At 50.1% G+C, this 22,558-nt stretch overlaps 1 protein-coding gene across 1 annotated transcript in view; it reads right to left on the reverse strand.

Moving 5' to 3' along the window:
• Kndc1 (kinase non-catalytic C-lobe domain containing 1) overlaps window positions 1-22,558 on the reverse strand; it is a 48,862-nt gene that overhangs the window by 11,712 nt on the left and 14,592 nt on the right. Inside the window, exons 6-20 of the mRNA XM_032892353.1 lie at window positions 21,512-22,248; window positions 18,664-18,778; window positions 17,903-17,974; window positions 17,756-17,817; window positions 12,109-12,267; window positions 11,582-11,659; window positions 10,919-11,012; window positions 10,227-10,389; window positions 9,537-10,150; window positions 9,116-9,260; window positions 8,037-8,116; window positions 6,613-7,022; window positions 2,654-2,747; window positions 2,471-2,568; window positions 2,034-2,254 (exon numbers count right to left, since the gene is read on the reverse strand). Coding sequence (XP_032748244.1) covers window positions 2,034-2,254; window positions 2,471-2,568; window positions 2,654-2,747; window positions 6,613-7,022; window positions 8,037-8,116; window positions 9,116-9,260; window positions 9,537-10,150; window positions 10,227-10,389; window positions 10,919-11,012; window positions 11,582-11,659; window positions 12,109-12,267; window positions 17,756-17,817; window positions 17,903-17,974; window positions 18,664-18,778; window positions 21,512-22,248 — 3,142 coding nt within the window. The remainder of the gene's footprint in view (window positions 1-2,033; window positions 2,255-2,470; window positions 2,569-2,653; window positions 2,748-6,612; window positions 7,023-8,036; window positions 8,117-9,115; window positions 9,261-9,536; window positions 10,151-10,226; window positions 10,390-10,918; window positions 11,013-11,581; window positions 11,660-12,108; window positions 12,268-17,755; window positions 17,818-17,902; window positions 17,975-18,663; window positions 18,779-21,511; window positions 22,249-22,558) is intronic.

The raw sequence follows: 22,558 nt of genomic DNA on the forward strand, positions 1-22,558 counted from the left end.
ATGATGACCAGTAACCAGAAGATGAGGGGTCCTAGCAAGATACCTCTTCTACAGATGAGTTCCAGAGTAGAAAACGTCATAGCATAGATCAAAGAAGCTTGGTCACTGGCCTACCTCGGTGAGACGACACTTAAACATGAAGACACTGATAGCCGTATCTAGATTCAGGGACTAAGCAGCCTTCTACCCAGCCTATATTGTAGAGGCCGTGCCCACGGAGTACTCAGTGCTGAGAAAACCCCTTGTGAGTGCTTACTTCAACAAGAAGGCCCTGCCCTCCTCTGCTGTCTGCTTAAGCATGTATCACAGACCATAATCGTACATACACCAAACTACACAGAGCTGCCACTCCTGTATTCTCCCACACGTGCTCACATCCACCAGACAGCAGCTTCGCCCATTCTAAAGGGAGGCTCTTTAAGCTGAGGATGCTCTACAGAGAGGCTTATTATGAGCAAATAAACATCTCAGAAGTCTCAGGAAGTTTATCTGAAATTTACCAGATACATGAAAGCTTCTCCTCCCCCAAGTCGTAAGTATAGATATAAGTAGTGGGGGCTGCTGAGGAGCTTAGACCTGCTGAGCTGCCTGGAAGGGGCTAAAACCATCTGTATGGAAGAGACTCTCTCTGCCCAACTGCGATGCACGAGGAAAGGAAACTGACCTATGGGTTTGCCTGAGAGTTGTGCGGTGAGCTGCCAGGGTGGGCTTTCAGTAATACAGCTGCTCATGAGTCACCCATGCTTTTCTAACCCCTCACCCATATTCCTATGTGAAACCCCGATAAACTCGCTGGTTTACCAAGATGGACTTGGATGACACTGTTACGCTGGCCTATCACTGGTTCCCTATCTGGGATGAGTAAATGTTTATTCAAGTCTCCCAGGTGTAGTGCCATACATCACCAGCACAGGTATGAGATATACCATATCACACAGTACCCCCATATATACTCACACATTGTATGCACCACAATGCTGATGACATACCTCATATATGTATACATAAGCACGACATGCATATAATGTACATTATACTCATACCACTAACACACACGCACACACACACAATTATGTACACCATGTAATAGTCTACAATGATACTCCATAACACATACCTCCATGTAAATTACTTATGCAGTACATATCATAACACATAATAGCTCAAAACACCACACATATGCACATCCAGTACGCATGCGCACATCAAGTTCATTCCAGGAGCTTGGGCTTCTATAGTGGAAAGCTTGTTGCCTTATTGTTCTCCCAGTGCTACCTGCCAATCAGATCTGAATCCAAGAAGTTGTTAGCCTCTTGCTCGAAGAGGACTTCAGAAGTTGTGTCAGAACTATGGCTGTGACATTGGCTTTCTGGCTCCAGATCTAGGCATAGGACTTTCCATTAAAGTGAGGAAACTGCAGGGAGCTTGAATGATCTAGAAACAAGACAAGGCTGGCGCTCTATGCGGCAGAGGGAGGCAGGGCAGATGGTGCTGGAGGGAGAAGGGGAGGAAGGGATGAGATTCCATTCACGTCCTATGAATAGCCCTGTGAGTACAGGTGAGTGGATTTCCTGACAAAGGGGCAAGTAGTGTAGCACTCAGTTCTCAGGAAGCCACCAAAGCAGTGCTCACACACAGAGAGACAGAGGCCATAGAAATACTACAGACGGTGCTCTGGGCCCTTTGTGACATACTTCGACTAGTGACTTGGATTCAGATGGTAACCTGGAGACTCCTACGGATGGTATAGCAACCTAATGGCCTGGCCCAGGCTCTCCCACAGTGCTGCCTGGCCACACCCTGTGACCCAGTACCATGGCTAGAGGGAGTCTCCTGGGGAATGTGACAAACTGCTCTGGCTGGCAGCTTGGCTATGCAGTAGGTAGAAGCTAACACACGCTAGACTGAATTCTAACAAGTTTCTAAGTAATTGCACAACCCATGTCAGACAGAGCTTTCCTTGCTTTTCGCCTCCTTGTTCTCAAACTCTGGTACGTCAGGGTCAGAGAGTCCTTTTGGGGCACCTGACACACCTGGAGTAGAGGTAAGCCATGAGTCCCAGTGGTGTGCCAGCCTGTAGGATGCGAGCCTTCTTCTGCCGGCTGCTGCACGGGTGTTTGTTGACATTGTAGAAGATGAGGGAAGAAGACTCATCCAGAGGGCTGAAGTCCAATGTATCACAGGGGGATGCTGCGATGTTCACAATCACGGGCAGAGCACAGGGCTCCAGCCCCCAGCGCTCTGCATACAAGACCTGTGGGGAAAGGAAGTGAATTATGGCTGACCCCTTGGTGTGTGTCTATGGGTCACTTTCCTACTGACCCAGGGATGGCAGGGTTTCTCAGTATTTTGAACCCTTACCCAGGGCCCATGTGCATGACCTAATGGGTCTTGATCCAATGACTGAAGGAACCCCATCTGAGGCCTGGTGCTCATTCTGGAAGAAGGGCAGGGATAGAGGGCTACTTGCCTGAAGGTACTTCTTGACCAGGCCCAGGAACTGCACCTTGGACTTCATTTCATCTAGCTGTCCTCGAAGTTTAGATAACATGGTCCTTACCTCAGAGCCTGTGGGCAGAGCAGAGTCAGCACATGGCTCTCGGGAGGCACAGAGCATCTCGTTGGTGTCAGGTAGCTAGCTGTACGGTGTTACCTTTGCTGCGTTTTTCCTTCTGTAAGAGTTTCTGGTAAAACTTTAGGGTCTTCCTGTAGTTTCTCTTCTCTATCATGAGCTGCTGCTCCAGCTCCTAAGAGGAAGCAGGTGAAGCGTGAGCACCTATGCCAGGCACGTTTGCCAAGCGAGCGGCCTGAGCGGCCTGAGCGGCCTGAGCGGCCGCAGGAGGAGCAGGTGTGTGTTAGGGCCAGAGCCGTTTGGTTGGCATAAGAAGGGCAAAGGAGATGAATGAGGGGACACCTCAGGGCTTCAGAGGTTCACCTCGAAACCAGCACTCAATCCCTCAAGGATGCCAGGCTCCACCAGTGCCTGTGGGTTGACTGCTGAAAGGGGAGGCACAGTGAAGAGGCGTATGCCCCATCTTAGGGAGCAGTTCTCAATCTGTGGGTCACGACGCCATTGGGGGTCGAGCGACTCTTTCACAGGGCTGCATATCAGTTATCCCGCATATCAGATGCCCCGCATATCAGATATCATTTACATTACTCTATAACAGTAGTGAAATTACAGTTATAAAGTAGCAATGAAATAATTTATGGTCGGGAGAGTCACCACAAAGCGAGGAGCTGTATTAAAGGGTTGTAGCATTAGGAAGGGTGAGAAACTCTGCCCTAAGACTTGGCCCAGTGTAAGGGTGTGTCTGTCTCCTGAGGTATCCTTCCCCTTACCCACTAGGTTGGCCCCACCTGACTGCTTCTAGAGAGTTCTCTAGACTCCATCTCAGAGGGCCAGGGGCAAACCTTTTTGTGGCTTCTCTGTTTTGGCGATCAGTGGTAGTCAGGGTCTACAAAGACAAAGGCTTATTCAGTAAGCAAAGGCAGGCCCCATATGTGTAGCCCAAAGGCTCCTCTAACTGTCTCCAGTCTCCCTGTCTAGCACTGGGCTCAGGGTAGGCTGCCTTTCTTCTCTGGCCAAAGGGAGCCCCCTTTCCAGGGCCCTCACCTTTTCAGCGGGACACACAGATGTCCATGTGGATGGGGGCTTGGATACATGGTTGCCGTGTCCCTGTACCTCAGGAGAATGAGCTGCAGCTCTGATGTTTGCTGCCTGTTTGAACACACAGGCTGCAGTATCTCTAATCTCCATGTACCTGACTGCAGTGTGGGGAGGTAGGGGAACCTATTCCAGGGCCAGGTACCTTCCCAATATGGTTCCCTTCTGTTTGTTAGCCACTTCCTTCCTTCCTTCCCTCCTTCCTTCCTTCCTTCCTTCATTTTCTTTCTCTTGTCTCTCTTCTTCAAGATAGGGACTTGTTATGTCTCTTAGGCTGGTGTACAATTCACTCTGTAGTCCACTACCGCCCTGAGCTCATGCTCCTCCTGTCTTAGCTTCCCTGTTCCGCAGTTACAGGTGTGCACCACATGCTTGGCTGGGACACTGGCTGCTTTCTTTCTCTTTTACAGTTAATTTTGTTTACTGTTCTGGGACCATGTCTATCAGGACAGGGAACGTTTGGTGGCAAGGGTAGGATGTAGCTGGTCACATTGCTTCCACAGTCAAGAAGCAGACAGGGGTGGGATGCTGTGTCTTTCTTTTCAAGTTATGCTTGAAGAAGCCTCGCCATGCGAGTTTCTTTACTGTGCAGGTGAACCCCCAAGCCTCCTTTGGAAACCCACTAGCTGCATTGCGGAGGCTGGCTAGGCAGATGCCGTCTCACTGTGAAGCCAGGTCTCACTTTGGGTGACCTGTGCCAGCTCACCGCAGACCAGGGTGTGAATCCACTCAGCCAGGGCTCACCCTCACTTGGTGGACGGTGCGAATCCACTAGAAAGAAACTGGAGAAAACCGATTTGAACCATACAGGGTCTCTCTGCTCATGCCTCGTACTCCATAAAGAAGTCGGTTAGATGCTGCCCCAAACTGCTGGGACACTGCTTTCCCACGTCAGGTCCTGGAGGAGAGTGTGGGCTCTGACATCACACATTTGGCTTCAAGTCTGGTTTCCACTGGATGGACAGCTGGCTAGTTTCTCCTTGCTGACAGAGATCAGAGCCAGGCTTGGGATGCAGTATGAATTACTTGCCTTGGACCTGGGCTCCCTACGTGGAACTACTTGGTATCTGAGGATGTCTAGATTAGTAAGGTAACTAAAAGGAAAGTGTCAAGTCCTTGGTCACGTGGGCCACCGCTTGAGTGATCAGTAGTCAGTGGCTGGAGGCTCTCCTGAGGGCAGTGCATATCTAGGATATCTGGTCAATGAGGGGCTATGGAGAGTCTGAGCAGACAGGGGAGCTATGTTCTAAGCTGTGTTCTGCTGTCTGTTGGTTTGAATGGGCCCTGAGGTCTGAGGGTCTCCACAGCTGTCCACTCATACACTGTCGTGATCCCGGTAACCTGCTGGGGTTGGTTTGTGAGCACCAAGGCATTAGCGAACCAAGGAGGCTCTTATGAACCCATTAAAGTTGGTGTCAGATTGAAGTTAATCTGACATTTGTCACGACTACTTTACTCGATAGTCAACAGCAATCAGATTGTGTTTAGTTTTAAACAGAGTACTGTTTTAGATGATTTTAGAGAAGTATAAATGACCTAAATTCATGCAACATGTAGGATGATGGAGAAGAAGACGTAAGTGTTGACCTCCCCGTGACACTCATACTCTGGTAGATGCACGGGCTGACTCTGTCACAAGATCGGAGTTAAGAAGAAAGTGTGGTCGGGGTTGGAGAGATGGCTCAGTGGTTAAGAGCACTGACTGCTCTTCCAGAGATCCTGAGTTCAATTCCCAGCAACCACATGGTGGCTCACAACCATCTGTAATGGGGTCTGATGCCCTCTTCTGGTGTATCTGAAGACAGCTACAGTGTACTTATATATAATAAATGAATAAATCTTAAAAAAAAAAAAAGGAAAAGAAAAGAAAGAAAAGAAAAAAGGGCAATTTAAGCTCATCTTTTGCCTATGGTGAGGTTTGAACCCAAATTTGTTATAAAATTTAGACACATTGGTTCCTTAGAAGGAGTCAAAAATGATTTGAGAACTAATTAAGCAGGAAGGCTACTGGGTTTAGTTGGATATATATGTATGTGTGTGTGCATAGTGCATAGTGTGTGTGTGTGTGTGTGTGTGTGTGTGTGTGTGAACAACCAGAAGGAAACAGAGTCACCAGAAACTGTAGACAAAAAGAAGATAAACTGAGCCACAGCACTCCCCTAAATGCCAAAAGCCAGGCCTATTTGACGAGCAGGAGATGCAAGGACTAGAACTAGGCCAGAATGTTGCAGTGACAGGGGCTTCCTGTCTGAAGTGTGGAGATGCCTGCAGTTCACATATACCGTACATAGTCTTGCTAAGGCTGCTGACCTCCCCGCCCTCCTCCCAACAATGGGCCTGCACATGCTGCACCTCCAGAACTGTTGCTCTTTTGCATGCTACCCTGGCTAGCTTTGGCCGCTGAAGTCAGGACTCCTTTCTTCCTATTGGCCAGGAAAGAGCCTTGGATTTTCCTAGTGCTACCTGCCAGAGAAACCCTTGCTGACCCCACTGACCCCAAGTCCAGCCTAAACTTGCTGAAGGCATGCTACATGTGGTGTTTTCTCTTGCCCAGGCTTAAGACCCCATAGGGAAGACATTGCTGCACCCAGCCATGCGCAGTAGATTTAACCCAACGCTTATGTTCACAAAGACCAAGTGACCCTGACTACTGGCATCTGAGACCCACAGGCTCTGCTAACAGGAAATAAAAGTCATTCCCTGCTTCCCTGCTGTGGGAGCATGCACCTACATTGTAGAACCTCTAATGTAGGCTAAAGGGAGTTGGCCCACCAGAGTGGAAGAATACTGAGAATGAACACCGCCCGAAAGGCTCTTCTCAGAGTCCTGCCATTGGGCCCAAGTAGCCTGAAAGCGTTGCCTAAGCAAAAGCATCATTGCCTATGGTGTTCCTAAGGCTACAAATGCCCTCCCAGCCCACAGTGGGTAGATTTCCCTGCACTCACTGGACTCTGGGCTTCCAGTTCTGTGTGCCCATTGGCCTTCTGCCTCTCCAGATCCTTCACATAGTTGTAGACATCGGCTCCGAAGCAGTCAGCTTCATAAAAGGCACTGGACCAGCCAGGGCTGCAGTTCTGGAAATCAGCTGCACCTGGGGACACAGCTGGACCACCATCCTCAGATCTAGTTAGTCGGGCCACTGTGTCTGAGGCACTGCCGGTCGACTCCTGGCTTGGACCTGGCTGCCCATCCACTTCGGCTTCTGGTTGCTGCTCTCGTGTGACTTTTATTGACCTCTGAGACCGAAATCCAACCTCAAAGTTTCCCTGAGAGATCGTGTCAGAGTCTATATCTGATAGTGCTGTGGGCGAGCAGGGTCCCCCGCTGCCCCAGGTCGTGGCTGGCTTCTCCTTGCCTTGAGAGAAAGACAATGGTCAGTGAGTAGCACCTCCACTTCCCGCCGTGGAGGAAACCCAAACACCCTTATCCAGGATCCTAGCTAGCCATGGCTGTTGTGCTAGGTGGAACTGACAGGGGCTTCAGGGAACACTCAGGTGCCTGTGAAGAGACAGGCTTAGCCGGGACCAGCTCCCCTGAGTATTCTTCCTGCTCCAAACTTCTCTGAGACTTGGACTCTCTTCTACTAGAACTGATTTCAACCAAGATCTGTTCCCTCTGATCCCCTCTCCTCTCCTGGAGCATTTGAAAATCAAACCTAGCTCAGTCGTATACTTACATTCCACATACAAACCCATAGGCTACTTGGAACTCTGTCAACTCCAGAAGCTTCTCTCTGTGCCAGTAGCCTTCTGGCTCCTTGGCCATCAGGAGCAGGTAGACTTTGTGCCCAAGACATGATCACCTGCTCCTTGATTTACTCAAATAGGGATGAAGCCACCACCATGTTCTTACCACAGTTACTAGACAGACCCATGTGATCACAGCCATGGACTTGCCCCCAGAGACCACCACATGGCCGCCTGGTCTCTCGTCCTCAAACTGCTTATTGTGGTGTTTGCTTGTTTTTGGAGACAGGGTCTCCCTATGTAGTCCATGTGGTTCTGGAGCTTGCTATGTAGAGGAGGCTGGTCTCGAACTCTCAGAGATCATATTGTCTCTGCCTCAGTACTGTGCATCACTAGGCCCCGCTCCTTGAGATCTAAGTTGATTTGTTATTCTGGCTAACAACCTAGAAGGCCAGCTCTGGTATCTAAGTGGCTTTTACTTTCACAGTTGTGAAGAGCCATCATGCTGGCTGTTGAAGGGACAGGAAACTGTCCCCTGATAGCCCATGCCCTAAGGTCTGGGCTTCTTGGATGTCTCCCAACACAGGGCTGTCCTTGACAACAGAAGACCTCCTGCAGTTGTCCAGGGGACCTCACCTAGAATAGCTCTTGCCTGGCCTCACGATGCAGGCCAGGTCTCTTACCATGCAGGGAAGGCCTTTTGCTGGACAGTGAGCATCTGCTGGGTGAGCGTTCTGGCTGGGATCCAGGCTCCTCGGAAGTGCTGGTAACGAGAACACCAGTCAGTTCACCCAGCCCTCGGATGAGACCTGGAGCTTGTTCAGAAAAGTCCCAGCATGGAGTGTCATCTGAGTACATTAGGTAGGACAGGACCCTGTCATCGCCCTGGTGTCAGAAACGCCCTGGGTAGTGACTCCACAGTGCCACTTGAGAGAGGTCGAGTGTAGTCAAGAGATCCTTCTCAGGGTTGTGGAAATGCTGTTGGGTTGGGTGCAGGACAGGGGAAGTGTACTTGTCTGTAGTTATTTATTTGTTCATTTTAAAAAAGATTTGTTTATCTATTTAATGTATATGAGCACACTGTTGCTCTCTTCAGACACCAGGAAAGGGCATCGGATCCCATTACAGATGGTTGTGAGCCACCATGTGGGTGCTGGGAGTTGAACTCAGGACCTCTGGAAGAGCAGTCAGTGCTCTTAACTGCTGAGCCAACTCTCCAGCCCTTGATTTTATTTTTTTTAAAAAAGGGTTGTACTATGTGGCCCTGTCGGACCTGAAATCAATATGTAAACCATCTGGCCTCAAACGATGGCTAAGCTCCTGCCTTTATCTTCCAAGTTCTAGAATTTCAAATGTATGCCACCACGCCTGGCTGCCTGGTACAGTTTTTATTGTGAAGTAGAACTGGATCAGGCAGTGGTGACACACGTCTTTAATCCCAGCACTCAAGAGGCAGAGGCAGGTGGGACTGTGAGTTCGAGGCCAGGCAGGAAACCCTGTCTCAGGAAAACAACATCAACAACAACAACAGCAGCAGCAGCAACAACAACAACAACACTCCTCCAGGTTGAACTGACAGCCTCAGTGGCCCTTCCCCTTCTTGTTCTTGTCCCTAACCATAAACACCAGCAACAATCACAACCATGGAGTTGTCCTTGGCTGTTCTGGGGTTGCCAGAAGGAGCGGGAATGACTGAGCCTACAGGGTTTGGTGGCTTGGCCTGCCCAGAATGCTAGAAGGGGAAGGTTGTGCACACACTTACCTCTCAGACGGTGAGGCTGGCCCGTTGACCACCTTGAAGAGGTTCTTCAGCAGCTGCTCATCCCAGTATAGGTCACAGAACTTCTCAGATATGGCGCCACAGAAGGTGGCAAAGGTGAGGTCTTTCAAGGCGTAAATGTACTCTCCTGGTTTACAAAGGATAGATAGGTCAACCAGGTTACACATGGGAGGCTTTCTGGTTCCTTTGCCCTCGATCACTGGTAACTCGTCTCAGGGCTTTGGGGGTTGAAGAGGTACAGGTTCCAAGCTGGAAACTGCCCTTGTTTGTCCTGCCTGACCTCAGCAGGACAGATGTGTGGCCTCCTGAGTCCCCTTCATACTGACATTCTCTGGACCGGGTCTGCCTCCCTCAACCTCTCCCTTATCTTGGGCTTCCAGCGTGGCCCCTATGGCTTTCATACCCATGATCAGTGCCTCTAGCCCGTTGTCCATGTAGCCATCGAAGGCAAATTCCTCCTGGATGAGGCGCATGGCTTCCTGCAGTGAGGGGCACGCTGTCATCTTAGGGGGGGATGAGGTATCTACACCGGACGGACAGAGCTTGCGGTCTGCTGGCCGAGCCTTCTCAGGATGACCATCCGGGCCCCTAGGGCTGCTTGGACTCGCTGCAGCCTTACCCCTGGGTGGCTTACATGGGTGTCGAGAGCCTTGGCTGGCTGAGGTGGGCCCTGGGGGCACAGTGGTGCCCAGTGGTCCCTGGCCATCTGGCCTGTGTTCAGAGGGCAGGGAAGAGGCAGGAGAGCTGGGCGTCTCCGATGTTCCTTTTTGCTGAGTTACCAGAGCAGGGCCATGTGGGCAGGAGCATTCTGTGGCTGAGCTGTGGGGCACTGAGTCACCAGCAGGGTCTGGAGTTGCTCCCTGCAGCTCTGGACCATGTGGCAGCTGGTCGGACATCTTTAGGTCAGTGTCCTCAGGAAGCTCCAGAGCTGCCTGCTTTCTTGTTCCCTCCCTGTCCAGCTGACCACTTCCTTCTTTGGGCTTCTCATTTGACCCCGAGGACAAGGCAAGCTGGTCTCTGTGGAGAGAGATGAGAACTCAGGAAGGGCCATCTGTGTCTGGGGCCTCTGCTAGCAGGGAGTGGGGACACTCACCTGGTAACACCCGTGTCCTGAGCCAGGACTATGGGCTTAAAGTGAGTGGCCTCAGAGGTGAAGGCTGCTGGCAGCTCACAGGCTTCTATACAGCAGGGGGGTAGACCAGGCACAGGCCCAGGGACAGCGACCAGTTTGGTATCATTGCTGACCTGCAGGAAGCCTAGGGACAGCAGGTGGAGGCAGGGAGGAACAGGGGAACAGGAGAGGGAGCCGTGGGGAGATCAGCGGATACTTCTGAGTCAATCCTCACTAAGGTCCCACAGGTGGGCACCACAGATGCCCAGAGGTTGTTCTATATCAAGCTTAGCCCAGGAGCCCAAAGGTGTGTGTGTGTATGACAGTGCCTGAGAAGAACTGTTTGGAGACAGCCATAGCTGGAAGGCCCAGATGCTGTTAAGCTGGGATGGGTGTGTCTCTTCTCCCTTGAGAGGGAAGCCAGACAGTAGGAGGACTGGCTTACGAAAGAGGACGTACATTGTTGAAGGACAGAAAGCAGCTGCAGGTGGCAGAGTCCTCAGTGACAGACGCTAAGCCTTGGGTCAAGGCCATACACTTTGACCTGATCATCCTGCTTTATGGGTAAAACGTGTTGTGGGTGTCCACTCAGGGCAGGACTGTGATGGAGGATAGGGGTGAGCCTGGTTAAGGGGTACAGGGGCTGATGAATAGAAAGGCTTGGGTAGACCCACCTGGACTGCTCTCAGGAGCAGGTGCCATGGTGGGTTTCAGGTCAACCACTGAGAAGGCATTTTGGAGGCCGATGGTCTCTTCCTCTGGGTGAACCTGGGGTGTAAGTTCATTAAATGGTCAGTCGGGGCCAACTGGGGCTGAGGAGGTATAGTGTGGATATATGCTATACTGCCACCGGACACAGCTTCCAGCCTAGTTCAAGGGGCTTCCTGTGGCTCAGGGGAGCTGGCACAGAGGGATTAGAGCCACAGAGTCCCTTCAGTGAAGCTGTGGTGGGTTTCTAGGGAATTTGAAGGTAGTAGAGAATGAATCCCTGAAGCGTCCCAGAGAACCCAGTGCTCCTGCCCACTACACAGGGTGGGATCTTCATCTTCTGGGTCTCCCAGCCCGTTAGGAGTTGACAGGTTCCTGTGTTAAGGTTGTGTGTGTGTTGGGGGGGGGAGTAGAGAGGGCAGCCTTTCAAGATTGTCTTTCAAGATTCGAGTGCTTGCATTGTGAGTGGTTGGCAGCGCAACTAAGCAGGAGCTGTTGGGAATGTCTGCTCACTGCCTCTTCCCTAGAGTCCCTCTGGGTCTGCAATGCAGCAGGGGACAAGCGGGGCCCTGTGGGTACGAATGGGAGCATGAAGGAGTCCCCGAGAATTTTGGGAAGCGTCGTCTTGCCTTGCAGGTGGATGCCCGCAGGTGGGCTAGAATCTTGCTGCTGTCCATGCCTCTCTGAAGGAGGTAACTGCTGCACACCTGAAATGAAGGAGACGTCCCTCCAGGGTAGTGCAGCCGGCAGGCGTTGGCTCGGCCGAGCCTGCCCCCACTGCTCCTGATACTGCGGCGAACATTTGTGACAGAGACCCTTGGCGCTTTTCTAAATAATCCTACTCCTGGCGTCTGGATTTCCTGTCACGGCTGTGAATAAAACTGAAGAGCCGAGCTGGGAGTCTCAGGGCTCAGGGGCGGCTGCATGGTATTGGGGAATCGAGAAGGCAGGGTGCGGGGGAGGAGGATGTGATTACAGTCACGGCAGGACTGGATCAGAACCACGCACAAGATGTGGCAATCCTTAACCTGCTGCCCACACAGGTAGAGGAATTCTGTAGACAGCCGTGGTTAACATCAGCTTCAGCATCAAAGACCCTACTGTCTTCCACCCTAACCCCTGAGACTATGAGCAGGCCTGACCATGGTGCAGTTACCTTGATGGCCTCGGCTGCAGATGGCCGTTCTGAGGCATGGCGTCTGGCCATGTCCAGAAGGAGTGTCTTGAGTCTACGGGGCAGGGCCAGTTTGTGGTCTCGGGGCACGCTGAACTTGGCTGCCGTCCACAGAACCGCAGCCACACAGTACACAGAGGCCTGGGTAGTGGGGAGGCAGGAGAGAGAGAGAGGTAGTAAGAGTTGGGTTGAAGGAGATCACCAGGACTGACTGCTTCCACCCCAAATCACAGTCCCTCAGCTCAGTCACCTGCTCAGTGCCTAGAGCTCCACTTCAGCTAGATTTGTGGCACCTAGGGTTATAGCCTGGGAGGGGGAATTTACAAGTTTAACAGAACCAGGCTCCTCCCTGCCCTGTTTGGGTTTTAGACACTGCAAAAGATACTGTCTCCTTCCTCATGAGGGCAAAAACCACAATAGTTTGAGAAGTAAGTTGCTCATGAATCATGTAGAGAGCCTGCCCAGCTGGGACTCCTTCCCAATTAATAGTGTGCTGCCAAATGGTTACCCACTGGTCCTCTGTGTAGACAGCCCTCTGCATTCACGGAGCAGACACTCTGTCTCTGATGGAGGGGTGGCTAGCACAGGGTTTAAGGTGTTCTCTGTCAGGCCGATAGCTCACACCAAATGCATCATCTGTAGCCAGTGCAGGTTCCTCACACATGCCTGGGACATTGCTGTGGATCTTCATGAGTGTGATCAAAGGGAAGCATAATGGTGTGCAGTGCATGCACCGGTAATCCCAGCACTTTGGAGGCTGAGGCAGCTGGCTTTCAGAGGGTTCGAGGCCAGCCTGGGGTTATCCTATTTCAAAACAGTCAGATAAATCTAAAACTCTGGGTGGAGGAAGGCCACTTTTTCAAGCTCCTGGGCTGCACAGTGTAGAGTATGTTTTGCTAACTGATTTTTAGTCAGTTTTGCCATTGCTGTGATGAACACCTGAGATGAATGAGATAAAAGCCCATTATGCATGTTTGACATCACTAACGTCCCAGGTTTCTTCAGCAGCCTTGGCTTGCTTCCTAGGCTTTAAGCATCATCCTGTCAGGAAAGCAGCATCACTTTACTCTTCTTCCACTCTCCAGGGCCCTTTTAACTCCTTTGCTCTCTGCAGGGAGGCTGTGGGCTGGAGCAGTAGCCTAACTCACCCGGACCATGGATGTAGCAATGTCTGAGTGTTCGGAAGGGTGATCTCACTAAAATGAATTCTGGGAAACATTTTCAGGCTGATCTTTGCAAGTAGATCATCCCAAAATACTTCCTTTTTTTCCCCAGCAGAGATCTTACAAAAGCCTGTGTGGGTGGAGTCCTGCCAGTTCCTGAGATTCCCTCTAGGCATGTTCCTCTGTGTGGCCTTGGCTGTCATGGAAACTCCCAGTGTAGACCAGGCTGACCTTTAACAGAGATTCTCCTGACTCTAATGCTGGGACTAACTGCGTGCACCACCATTGCCTAGCGTTTGGCTTCCTCTCAATGGTTGTGATCTCTTCAACAATGCCTTTCATTGGCCACTACTTTCCAGATGCTTCTGTTAGGTAAGGCAAGTGTCTCAAACTTTCCACTCTATTGTAAATTCTAGCAACAAGCACTCAGCAAATAATCATGCCACATCTAAACGATATAGTGTCTTGAACTTCCCTCCACAAAACTAGTAAGCCCATTACTTCTAAACTCAATCTTATCAAAATTACTAACATGTACACTATAAATTATTTGCCAGAATGGAACACATATGGCTTCCAATCCAATTCCCAATAAAGTCCTCTTTCCACTTGAAACTGTATGTCCCCAGCCTTTTCTGGTTGCAGTCTGTCAGCATTTTGACCAGAACATTCACTCTGTAGAGCAGGCTGGCCTCAGGCTCAGAGAACCCACTGCCTCTGCCTCCCTTGTGCTGAGATTCGTGCCACCACTGCCTGAAAGCTCTGCTTACGACTTCTCTAATATGCCTTGTGCGATTCTTCCAAATATCCACAAACCACTTCCTAGAACGTTAGAACCACTTTTCCAGGCATTCAGAGCATTTACCCCACATCTATAGCACCAGAGTTGTCTTTTGTTAATTTTTTCTAAGAAAGATGATTTTTAAAAGATTTACATTGTTCTGTGTGAATATATGCCTGAATGCCCAGAAGAGGGCACCAGGTCTTATTCTAAATGGAGGTGAGCCAACTTGTGGTTGCTGGGAATTGAGCTCAAGACCTCTGGAAGAGCGGTCAGTGCTCTCAACCTCTGAGCCATCTCTCCTGTCTGTTTTTTGTTAAATTTTATGTGAATGGGTTTTTTTTTTTTTTTTTTTTTTTTTTTTTTTTTTTGGAGCTGGGGATCGAACCCAGGGCCTTGCGCGCTTCCTAGGCAAGCGCTCTACCACTGAGCTAAATCCCCAACCCCGTGAATGGGTTTTTGTCTTTTTTGCCTGTGCACCATGAGAATGCAGTGCCTTGGGAGGCCAGAAGAGGGTGTCAGATACTCTGGGTCTAGAGTTACAGACAGTTGTGAGCCGCACTGTGGGTGCTGGGAATTGAAACCAGGTACTGTAGACGAGCAGCCAGTGCTCTTAACCCGAGGCATCTCTCCAGCTTACAGCAGTTTTTATCTGGTTTGTTTGTTTTTGTTTTTCAAGACAAGGTTTCTCTGTGTATCCCTTGAACTCAGAGAGATCCACCTGCCTCTGCCTCCTGAGTGCTGGGATTAAATTTAGGTGTACATTACCACCGCCTTGCTTCAAGTGGGTGGGACATGTGTGGAGGTCAGAGAACAACTTGTGGGAATCTTTTCTCTTTTTCCATGTAGGTCCCTGGATACAGAACTGAGGTTGTTGGGCTGGAGAGATGGCTCAGCGGTTAAGAGCACTGACTGCTCTTCCAGAGGTGCTGAGTTCAAATCCCAGCAACCACATGGTGGCTCACAACCATCTGTAATGGGATCCGATGCTGTCTCTGATGTGTGTGAAGACAGCTACAGTGCACTCATTAAATAAAGAAAAGAAAGAACTGAGGCTGTCAGCTTCAACTTCAAGGGCTGAAGACCTTTCCTCTATTTCTACTTTTCCTGAGTTTCTTTTTATTGTTAAAATAAAATTATAACTGATTGTTGAATTTTATTTTCTGCATTAATTAATATAACAATGGGATCTTTCTCCCTTTTTTTCCCATTAATACATTACATTACACTGGATTCTACTATTGAAAAAGACTGGTTTCACTATCCCTGGAGGGAATCCTGCTTTTTCACAGTGTAGGCTTGTTTTTACATACTACTGAATTCTGTGCACACCCCAAGAGTTCCGTTTTCATATTTATGATAGAAAAAATTTGTACTGTCTTTAATTTGAGTATCAGGGGGAAATGAGCTTTATAAAACCAAACTGGGAAGTGATTTTCCTCATTTGTTTTCTGGATAAGATCATGTAGGAAAAAGGTTATTCTTTCTTTACATATCAGTATGCTTTTCTAGTACAACAGTGGTTCTCAACCTGTGGGTTGCAACTCCTTTGGCAAACCCCTATCTCTAAAATTTACATTATGGTTCACAACAGTAGTAAAAATCACAGTTATGAAATAGAAATGAAAACAATTTTATGGTTGGAGGTCATCACAACATGCGGCACTGTATTAAGGGATCTCAGCATTAGGAAGGTTGAGAGCCACTGCGCTAGGAGTCTTCAAATTGTAAGCTCAAGTCTCTTGATAGCTGTGGACCATCACAGCAATTTATTTCCTGTTGGCTGAGCTGTGGGGTTTGTGTGCATCTCAGCCAAACCTCCGAGTGCATGGAGAAGCTGCTGAGGTGTCTCCTGCCTGCCGTCCTGGTGCTTGCAAATGCCCCTCTGCCATCCCTGCTTTGGATGCTTTCTAGCTTCCTGTTTTTCTTGCTCACAGTTCCCTTCTGCCTCACCTGTCCTGTTTCTAGGGCAACTCTCTGTCTACCAGGTTGTTTTTCTAGTGGTTCGTTTGCACAGCGGACCAGTGTAAACATCTTACAAGCCTGCATACTGCCCTCTGCATCCTGTTCACTTCTCCCACTTGAGATTGTTTTATGTGATCGTTTTAAGTACAAGCATCTATAAACAAATGAAGCTGTTATCTGATAACTGGGAGCTGGGGTTACAGGAGAAGCCACCTGCTGTGGCTGCTGGGAATAAACACTGAAACTTCTCTGGGCCACTGAGCCATCTCTTTGCCCAGTCTTTATACTTAACACAGCCCCCAAACCATATTATTATTGTGTGTGGATGGTGTGTGTGTGTGTGTGTGTGTGTGTGTGTGTGTGTGTGTGTGTGTGTGTACCAGGGGACAACTCTGTAGTGCCAGTTTTCTCTACAGACCCCCTGCATTCTAGGACTTGAAGCCAAACTGCTGGGCTTTACTCAGCAGGCATTTCAGCCACTGAATCATCTTGCCAGCCCAGTCTTTTGGCTGTTTAGAACTTAGCGCGCTATTCTTGTCTGTGATACATTTTTAGTTCTTTTTGTTTTTCCTTCTGAGAGCATCTTGACACATAGGGGTTTTGCTGAACAAAGGACTCTAGGTGAAAGGTCTCCACTTCTAAGGTCATCAGGAAGGAAGTCAGGTGCCATTTGAACTGTATCCTGAACATAGATAAACTGTTTCTCTTTCAGCTTTCAGCTTTCAGAGGTTTTACTACTAAGTGGTGCTGGTTTCTTTAGGTGTATCAGTTTTGTTTTGTTTTGTTTTGTTTTTTTTTTCTTTTCTGTTTCTTTTCTTGAATGTGTAGGCTTATGTGTTTTGCCATAATTGGGTATTTTTCATTCATTACCCATTCATCGATTACTCTTCTGCCTCACCCACCGTTTTCTTTCCTCCCAGAATTCTAATGACATGAGTGATTTTCTAGGGCAAGCTTCTCAGGCATGCTCAAATTTTGGTCTCATTTATTTTTCTTGTCCAGATGGCAATAGTTCTAGCTCCCCTCGCCTGTTGTGGGTGGCTTCTTAGCATCAGCACCCAAAGCCAGCACCCCTGGCCCTCTGACTAGCAAGCCTGGCCTCAGGGAGGCTCCCCTTGCTTGTGCGGAGTTTCCCAGGGGCCACTTCTCTAGAGAAAAACCACTTGGCTTTCTCTGCCCTGTCTGGTATCACCCCACTCCTTCACTCCTTCCTCCTGCTCTCATTAACCCCCCCCCCCCGCCCCGTTCTACATTGCCCCGCCCATTCCTTCCCAAGAACTGGTCTCTGTTCTGTAGAGTCCTAGAGGAGCCAAAGTCTGGAAGATCAGCTAACCTAGTTCTCAGGGTGGCGTTTGCATTAGGTTCTGAGTGTAATTTAGTTCATTTAATTTAAAGTTTTAAAAAGCCTATTACTGGCGGCGAGTCTACGTTCTCGGATCGGAGCTTGTCCCGCCCAGGATCCCAGGGCACGCCCATAACTCAGAGGACATTATTTTCTTTTTTTTCTTTTTTTTTTTTTTTTCCGGGGCTGGGGATCGAACCCAGGACCTTGCGCTTCCTAGGTAAGCGCCCTACCACTGAGCCAAATCCCCAACCCCGAGGACGTTATTGAACGCTGCTACAGTAGCCCCACAAGTGAGATGGGTGCCACGTTTAGGCTATCTGACCCTGCGATCCACTGGGGAGAGGGTGCGGACCGCGTGAGAAGTGATGCGGTTACCTTCTCTGTCACCAGCTTCTCTTCTGACACCTCAGGAGCCAAGAAGAGCGAGTTGTAGGCGCCTAGAAAGGCAACCATAGTTTGGTTACTCTTCCCACCTTGGCAGGTCGCTCTGGTTCTCCGCCCCCGAGAGTGACCCGTGTATACCATCGGCAGGGGGTGGTCCGAAGAACACAGTCCCATCTTCAGCCACCAGCACGTTGTCCAGGCACAGGCGAGCTGCAACAGAGCCGATCAAGGATGCAGCTGTGTGTGAGCCGCGCCCTCGCCAGCATCAGGGGATCCCAGGCCACACAGAGACCCCAGAGAAACTTGTCAAGACTGGGAAGACACTGGAGGGCTGGCCGTTCCATCTAACAGTTGCCTGGGAACACTGTTAGGGTATATCACCCTCATCGAGTTAAGAATAAATGGGAGGATGGATGGGGACATGGTCCACATTGCTCTGTCCCTGGATATGGCTGGGTGAGGTAGGTTGGGGCCTTTAAATTCTCCAGTCTCACAGCAGCTTTAACAGTAGATTGTTGGAGCAATATTTCTCTAAGGGTGGCAGTCTGGTCCCTCAGATGCCTCCTTGATTACTGCCCCATGGCACTTTGAGAGTACAGAAGAACAGTCCATTTACCTGGCTATCCAGCAGGCTTGAACATTCAGGGTCACAAACTAGTGTAACATCCTGGGCTCTTCCCTCACCTCCCAAGGCTAGTTTTTACTTCCTCTAAGGTTGGGAGCTGTCATTGGCTCTAGGACCACACTGTAGGCAATTGTCTTCATCCCCCACCCCCATAGGTTTGTTGCTGGGTCAAGTTGGGCCTTGCCCCTGGCTCACAGCAGTGGTTTTGCCACTCCCCCTTCTCCCTCCCCAGCTTTTGGGCCCAGGGCTCAGGCAGAGCAGGTTGACCAATTACCTGGGTGCTCCTTGTGTGTCTGCAGAGTGCTAAGGCAGGAGAGGCACAGTGCCCACAGCTCATACTCCCTGAAGGGCCGGCCTAGCTTAGACAGAAGGTCCTGCAGGGACAGGCTCTGTGGAAGAGAAGAATCACCTACGAATGCTGTCTCCCTCTGATGTCAAGGAAGGGTTTCCGTGGACAGGGATGTGTGAATGGTGCTTCCGTTTCTACTTGTAGTACTCCCTACAGCCAGGGACTGGAAAGGTTCTCCAAATTAAAAATGAGTGTGGGTGAGTGTATGGGGAAACTGGAGCCCTCATGCATAGAATGGTGTAGTTGCCATGAGAAAAGACGGCAACTCCTCTGAGAAAGTACAGAGAATTACCTCAAGATCCAACAGTTTCATTTCTGGGTACCCCTAAGACCTGAAAAGAAACTGGAGTGGACAGTTGTCCACCTAGGTTCAAGGCCTTTCACCATTCACCAGATCCCAAAAGGGGAAGCAGCTCAAATACCCATGAATGGATGAATGGATAAAAAAAATGTGGGTCAGGGTCTGGAGAGTTGACTTGGTGGTTAAGATCATCTGATGCTCTTGGATAGCTCAATTCCCAGCACTCACGTCTTAGCTCACAACCTTCTGTACTTCAGCTCCAGGGAATTTGATGCCTTTTTGGTCCCCCATGGGTACTAGGCATGCACATGGTGTATTGTCATGCATGCAGACAGAACATCCATACACGAAAATTAAAATAAAGGCTAAAAAATGGTCCACCCACGGGACAAACTATTATGGTATTGCTCAACCTTTTCTAAAGAGTGTTTTCACTTTCGTGAGCTTGTGTTTTAAAACACAAAGTGTAAAACTTAATGTTTTAAACACTTCTAATGGCATGGCCCAGGGCAATAAGACCATTCAGGAGCTGGGTGTGGTGGGACACACCCGCAATCCCAGCTTTTGGGAGTCAGAGGCAGGAGGATCAGGAACTTGAGGTTTTTCTTGACTCCACAGTAAGTTCCAAGACTGTGCACCATGAGCCAAGAAGGAAAAAGAGAAGAGGTAGGGAGTGGAAGAAGGGGAGCAGGAGGAGGAGGAGGGAAGAAGAAGAGGAAGAGGAGGAAGAGGAGGAGGAGGAGGAGGAGGAAGAGGAGGAGGAAGAGGAGGAGGAAGAGGAAGAGGAGAGGAGGAGGAGGAAGAGGAAGAGGAGGAGGAGGAGGAGGAGGAGGAAGAGGAAGAGGAAGAGGAGGAGGAAGAGGAGGAAGAAGAGGAGGAGGAAGATGAAGATGAAGAGAAGGAGGAGGAAGAGGAAGATGGAGAGAAGGAGGAGGAAGATGAAGATGAAGAGTAGGAGGAGGAGGAAGAGGAAGATGAAGAGAAGGAAGAGGAGGAGGAGGAAGAGGAAGATGAAGAGAAGGAAGAGGAGGAGCACTGCAGTGTTGATTATTGATGAATCTTGAGGGCATTATGCTGAGTGAAACAAGCTAGACAACAGAACAGAAGGTTCTGTTCACACGTGAGGTTGTGGTGAGGCTGTGGAGAGAGATGGAGGGGAGTGCATGCTGGAGGCTCAGGCGTAGAGATGATTCCATGGTAGATGCGTTTACGGGTATTTTAACACATCTTCAAGTGAAAGGAACCAGTGGAGCCTAGGACAGATCGTTCCTGCCTATGGGGACCACCTGATGGTCTGGAAACAAGGTTACTACAGAAGTGCACATGTTAGCAGCCACTTCACCCGGGATGCTATCCACTGGCCCTGTGAATAGCAAGGGTTGACATGTTGGGTCAGTTCTGTGGCTCTCTGCTCCCCAGCTCATCTGCACTGCTTTTGGTGGCCTGCTCTATCCTCGGGTAGGAACAATGAACCTTGAACCAGAGGTGAGGGCTCTGGGTCATCCTTATGTGGGAGTCTGAGGTTTGGAGGGCCATACTCTATCTGAGAGAGACTGATCAGATGGCTGAGGTGAAAGCTAGGCTCATTGGTCCGCTGTGTTCTCCTTCAAGCAAGAGGCCTCAACTCTTCTCCATTGGCAGTGCCTTCCCTTGCACAGGTTACCCATGCATTTGTTTATCCATCTAGAAGATGGTGTTGTGAGGTGGCTGTAACCTGTGAGAAAATCTCGAGATGGTGGCTGAGAATATGTGTGCATCCCTGGCCCAGACAACATAGATTATCTGCATCACTGACTTTACATCTCTTTAAGTGACCCGCACTTCCCGTGGGAATTCTTAAAGCTCTCATCAGTGTATAAATGACAACATACACCACAGAATCACCCGCCTCATACTCTCTCCTTTGGGGCAGCAAAGCCTGATGGGAAATGGGGCCGATGGCAGGCGTCAGCAGGCCGATGTCTTGGTAGTCAGATGTATGTATCCTGGGAACTGGCTCAGGTGTCCTTACCCTGAGAACCAGGCTGGGACATAGGGCTTTGAGGAACCCACTGAGCAGTCAAGTGGGGATCACACTTAGTGTCGTGGTCTGTATCTGGTCTGCACACCCGTGCACTAGAGTTTCATCCCATTGTGAAGCATGAAGTTTAAGAAACCTAGTCTGAGGCAAGGCTTGGGAAGTGAGTGGGCCCCTGAAGGAGCAGTACTAGGAGCCGTTAACTGTGGGGCTGCACCTATACACTGGTGGATGGGGCCTGAGCAAGTTAGTGATTTCCGAGGCTGTCCAGAGGTTAGCTTGCATGTCTGGCACCTCCCCCAATTTGAATTTGAAGCTCCCTTTAGAAATAGGAAGCCCCCCAAAGCATAGTTAATTATTGACTGGGAGTGAAGGAAGGGCAGGGCAGGTCCTTTGTGAGCTGTACATTGAGGCTAAGCAGAGACAGCTTTTTCACCTGCTCCCTCATCACATACCTGTTCTGTGGCTGCACTTCCCAGTTGTCTGGATTCTTCTGGAATCTTCTCTTCACTCCTAGGTATTTGGTCTTCATGGTCTGAATCTCCAGGGTCTACAGGGCTGGGTGAAGGTTTGTACTCTACAGATCCCTGGCTAGGAGATGTAGCCTCCAGCTGCCCTGAGGCTCCTGGACTCCTGTGTGGATTGCGGCCTGCACCTGGTGTCATATCCAGTGGGACTCCAGGCTCCTGCTCTGGCCACAGTCTGCTTTTAGACTGCGTTTTGAAACCAGAAAGGCCATTTTTCCCTTCCAGGAAGAGCTTCCTGGGGTCTGGGGGAAAGAACTCAGATATGGCCAGCTGGTTTCTTGAGCTGTTCAGTGACAGGCAGAGGGTGCTGGCCTCTGTGCTTTCCTGCAGGAGCCTGGGAAATGTCTGAGCCTTTTTCAGCCGACTTCGTCTGAGGATGTCTCTGTCCAGCTCACCCAGGGGGCACCTGGCCTCCAGGACAAGGTTGGCCAGCCCTTCCTGTCCTGGGTTCTCACCGTTTCTCATGGGGGCTGACAGCAGTGGTTTGGGGGATGGGGCTCTGGGCCTCTGCCCAGCCTCCTGCTCTGCGTCTCTGGAAGCAGGAGGTTGGAGTAGACCCTTTGATGAGGACAGTGCCTCTGGATCAGTGCTGAGGTCTCCTGGCATCTTCTTGGGCCCCACATTTCTTGGAGCAGGCCTTCCCCTCCATGTGTTCTCGCTGAGCTCTGAGCAGAAGGTAGGATATGGTTACTGCAGGGAAGCTTGGGACAGAGTCTGTGCTGGGATGGATCCCTGAGAGCCACCTCTACCCTGTCCTACTCACCATCACAGACCCCTCCTCCAAAGTCTCACTGGGCAGGCTTACCTGTCATGCACTTCCAGATTCCCACTCCTACCCTTAGCATAGGCTCCAGAGGGCCCCAGGATCTATTGTCACATGACTCAGTCAATTAGAGGCTCTGAATGGAGGCTCCTGTGTCTCCCTCTTGGCTGAGCATCCCAGAGGATCAGCCCTTGCCCATCTAATTACTCTAT

Source organism: Rattus rattus, chromosome 2, assembly GCF_011064425.1.
Source record: "Rattus rattus isolate New Zealand chromosome 2, Rrattus_CSIRO_v1, whole genome shotgun sequence".
NCBI lineage: Eukaryota > Metazoa > Chordata > Mammalia > Rodentia > Muridae > Rattus > Rattus rattus.